Consider the following 3880-nt stretch of genomic DNA (forward strand, 5'->3'; position numbering starts at 1 on the left):
AACCATAAAAAAGAAAATGCTGGCAAACCACTTACACGTCTCCAGTTCATGATCAAACTGCATGAACAGTTGACGTATAATTGGAAGCAGAAGAGGCTGGCAAACACCGTAAGAATGAACTCCAATCTCAAACACAACATATCACAGAGCCTCGTGGAATCACTCCCGGCAGTGGATGAACCATCTACATCACATTCCATAAGAATTCCTAAATGTTCACCTGATCAAACTGAAGTCATGCACATTACGGTGGATGAACCTTCGCCTGGTCTAAAAGGAGAGACTATGGAACGGAAAAAAAAAATATATTACAAGTTAGGTAATTGCGCTTTTTGTCCCTCTCGTTTGAGGAAGAAAGCCATTGCATCATGCTCCCAATGTCAAAGGCGAATTTGTGGAGGGCATATTAAAAAAAAAGAAAATTTTTGTGTGGATTGTTCTCTAGAATAGTTTAAGTTTTCATTTTATTGTACGTAGCTCATAGTCCTTTAAGATAACTTTTTGTGATAATTCTAGTTTCTAGTTCTAGTAAATGGTTCTTAATTGTTCGTTTTGAAATAAAAATTGTGTTAATTTTGAATGGCCTTGTACCTACTTAATACCTAATGTCCAATACAAATTTTAAACTATTATACATGCATGGAAAAACTCAAATTTTATGACTAGCTATCGTAAAATAAATTTTTAAACTATTTGTTTTATTAAAAATGGGGGTAGCTTTCGTGAATAAACATGTACAGCTTTCTTGTTATAAAAGATAGTATTAAAAATAAGAAAATGTGCATAAAACACGAAAAAATTGCATTTTTTCGGCGGAGTAAAATTTACTCCTATCGAATCCATTGAGTACTCATTTCGTAACGACTCCATTCCAGGGTTATACAGATTCCTGTGTAATAAAGTTGAGTTGATAGTACATTACGTATTTTAAACCTAATTGGTATTTTTGGTCCATTATTCAGATTCTGGTGGAATAAATTAGGATGTGCTGAGCGGGGGATGGAGATATATTTAGTCATAAGCAGAGTTAGGGTGTGTTGAGCAGGGATGGAGATATATATAGTCATAAGTAGAGTTAGGGATGTGTTGAGTGGGGGATGGAGATATATTTAGTCATAAGTAGAGTTAGGGATGTGCTGAGCGGGGTTGGAGATATATTGTAATTATGCCATGAAATATATATTTACTATTCATTTTATTTATGTTAATAGGTGTAAGTAACTGGGGTGCGATCTGTAGTGGAAACTTTAATTTTTTGGCCTGAATGTCAGGCAAACTACCATTTTTTCAATAAATATAAAAACAGTATAACAAGAAAAAGACCATAACAAACTACATGAAAAATAAAATATAAAAGAAGACAAAAATCATACTAGTCCATGTTTATATAAATAATAAAATTAAACTTATAAAAAAGTGAGGTAGAAAACAATATGAAAGAAATAATAAAAGCTTGAAAATTTTAATTAATATTAGGTATAAGTAAAATGACACAGAACTCATTTAATTTAAAATTGTGTTCATTTTCAAGTTTTTTATTATACCTTGTATTTAGTTTTCCTTCTTACTTTTCTCATGGTCTTAATTTTAATTTACATTATGTACTAGTCTGATTTTCATAATTTTTTGTCTTCTTTTATATTTTTCATACTGTCTGTCATAATTTTTTTCTTGTTATACTGTTTTTATTTTTGTTCTGACACTGTTGTTATCTTGTTTATACTTAGCTCTGAAGCAGGCCTGAAATTTGTGCCGAAACATCGGCACAATAAAACAATTATTACTTATTGGTATTGTTCACTCCTGACCACGCACCCCAATCATCTCAAATTTATACTCACTCCTGACCACTCACCCCAATCATCTTCTCAAATTTACTCTCATTCCTGACCACACACCCCAATCATTTCGAATTTACTCTTTACCTTATATGTAAAATTTATGTTACAAACTTATGAGTTTGGATTGTCTTATTATACTTGTAATGTATGTAATGAGATTCCTGTTCCTCGTTTTAAATATTATTTTTGTATCAGCAGGTGGGCTTACTCATGTAAAAGAAGAAATATACTTGAAACAAGAAGAAGAACTGATTATCCCAGATGAAGGTGAGAAATTTAGGAAATTTTTACTTCCCATAACCGTAGGTCTAGAACCAGTACATCCCTACAGTGTACTGAACCCAAGAGTCTCTGTGGTACAGGGTTAACTGTGAAGTAGTAGGGTTGGGGAGTAGTGCACAAAGAATCTAAATATTGATTATTTGTCTATATTATATTGTCATCCGATTCAAAAGGAACTAGTCACAAATCTGTCTTCTTTACTCCAAATGGAGTTGACCCCAAGGAATACTCTGATATTATTAACTCCTTGGGATAGTATGCTATCGTATTACTAACTCCTAGTAATACTATTCAATGGTATTGTGAACTCCTAGGAATACAATGCTATGGTATTGTTAACTCCTAGGAATACTATGCTATGGTATTGTTAGCTCTATATTACTATAATATTGTTAATTCCTATGAAAACTATGCTATGGCATTGTTAGCTCTATATTACTATATTATTGGTAATTCCTAGGAATACTGCTATGGTTTTGTTAACTCCAAAATACTATAGTATTGTTAACTCTACAATACTATGGTACTGTTAACTCATACTATGAAAAATTTCTACTTACTATTTGAAATGTTTCTCCAAAGGTGTAGTGTAACACATCACTCAATAAGTCTCCATTGTAACTAAGAAAAACAAATTTTCTTTTAAAAATTCTACATTATTGATCAATATAATCTCCTTCAAGAGTGATGCATTCATTCCAACACTCCTCCAACTTTTCGAGGCCCTTTATGTAAAACGATTTGTCTTTGCTCTCAAAATAGGGCTCTGTTTTGGCAATTACTTCTTCATTTGAGCCAAATTTCTTTTCCTGGATCATCTTTTTCATGTCTATTTCAGTAGTCCCTGGGGACCAAATCTGGAGGGTATGGTGTGTGGGGAATCAATTCACAAATCAGGAGGGTATGGTGTGTGGAGAATCAATTCACAGCTAATTTCATCCAATTTAACCATTACTTTTATCGACTTGTCACACAGGGCATTGTCCTGGTCGAATAACACTTTATCTTGATTTCTGCACTTGATTGATCCAATAATGCCATGAAATATTTACTATTATATTCTTTATATATTCTTGATTTGATTGATTGATATTCTTTCCTTTCTGAAGATAGTTGATTAACAAAATTCTATACGCATCCCAAAATACTGATGTCCTAATCTCACCAGCCAACTTTTGATTATTTGGTTGCTTTGGACAACTTTCACTGGCTGCTGTCCATTCAGCTGACGATATTTTTGATTTAGGCGTGTAGTGGTGGATCCGTGTTTCATCCATTGTAACATACCGACACAAGAAATCCTTTTCATTTCGCTTGAACAGCTTCAAACAGAGCTCTGAATCATTGACACGTTGTTGTTTCTGGTCCGGTGTGAGCAAACGTGGCACCCACTTTGAAAGCAACTTGTGCATGCCCAAATTTTTATGTAAAATTGTTAAAACACTACCTTTTGGTATCTTCAAGGTGTTAGCTATCTCACACCTCACTTTATTTTACTGTCTTTTAAAACTATTTTGTGGATATATGTATATATAGTTGAGCGTAAAACTTAAATATAAGATTTTTTATAATTTTTTGAGGTTTATAATTACTTCCATCATTTTCAATAAATTATTATTTATTCACTCATTAACATTGTACAACGTTTCGAGACACACCGTCCCATATTCATGTACTACAAAAACCTCATGATTTCACATGGGAAAATCATGTCCTCCATTTTTTCATCTTCACTTCTCTGTGGCACAGCTATCAAT

At 32.9% G+C, this 3880-nt stretch overlaps 2 protein-coding genes across 3 annotated transcripts in view; both read left to right on the top strand.

Moving 5' to 3' along the window:
- Nucleotides 1-913, top strand: part of LOC136797164 (piggyBac transposable element-derived protein 4-like) — a gene marked incomplete in the record, with an annotated part of 2304 nt that extends 1391 nt beyond the window's left edge. The window contains 1 exon segment of the mRNA XM_067052984.1: nt 1-913. Coding sequence (XP_066909085.1) covers nt 1-450 — 450 coding nt within the window.
- Nucleotides 1-3880, top strand: part of LOC106691370 (zinc finger protein Xfin) — a 24550-nt gene that overhangs the window by 12932 nt on the left and 7738 nt on the right. The window contains exon 5 of one of the 2 annotated variants that reach the window (XM_067052982.1): nt 2037-2108. In XM_067052982.1, the coding sequence (XP_066909083.1) occupies nt 2037-2108 (72 nt within the window). The remainder of the gene's footprint in view (nt 1-2036; nt 2109-3880) is intronic. The other variant, XM_067052983.1, reaches the window with a different exon arrangement.

This window comes from Halyomorpha halys, unplaced genomic scaffold, assembly GCF_000696795.3.
Source record: "Halyomorpha halys isolate HHAL.00 unplaced genomic scaffold, Hhal_1.1 Scaffold2288.1, whole genome shotgun sequence".
NCBI classification, from domain to species: domain Eukaryota; kingdom Metazoa; phylum Arthropoda; class Insecta; order Hemiptera; family Pentatomidae; genus Halyomorpha; species Halyomorpha halys.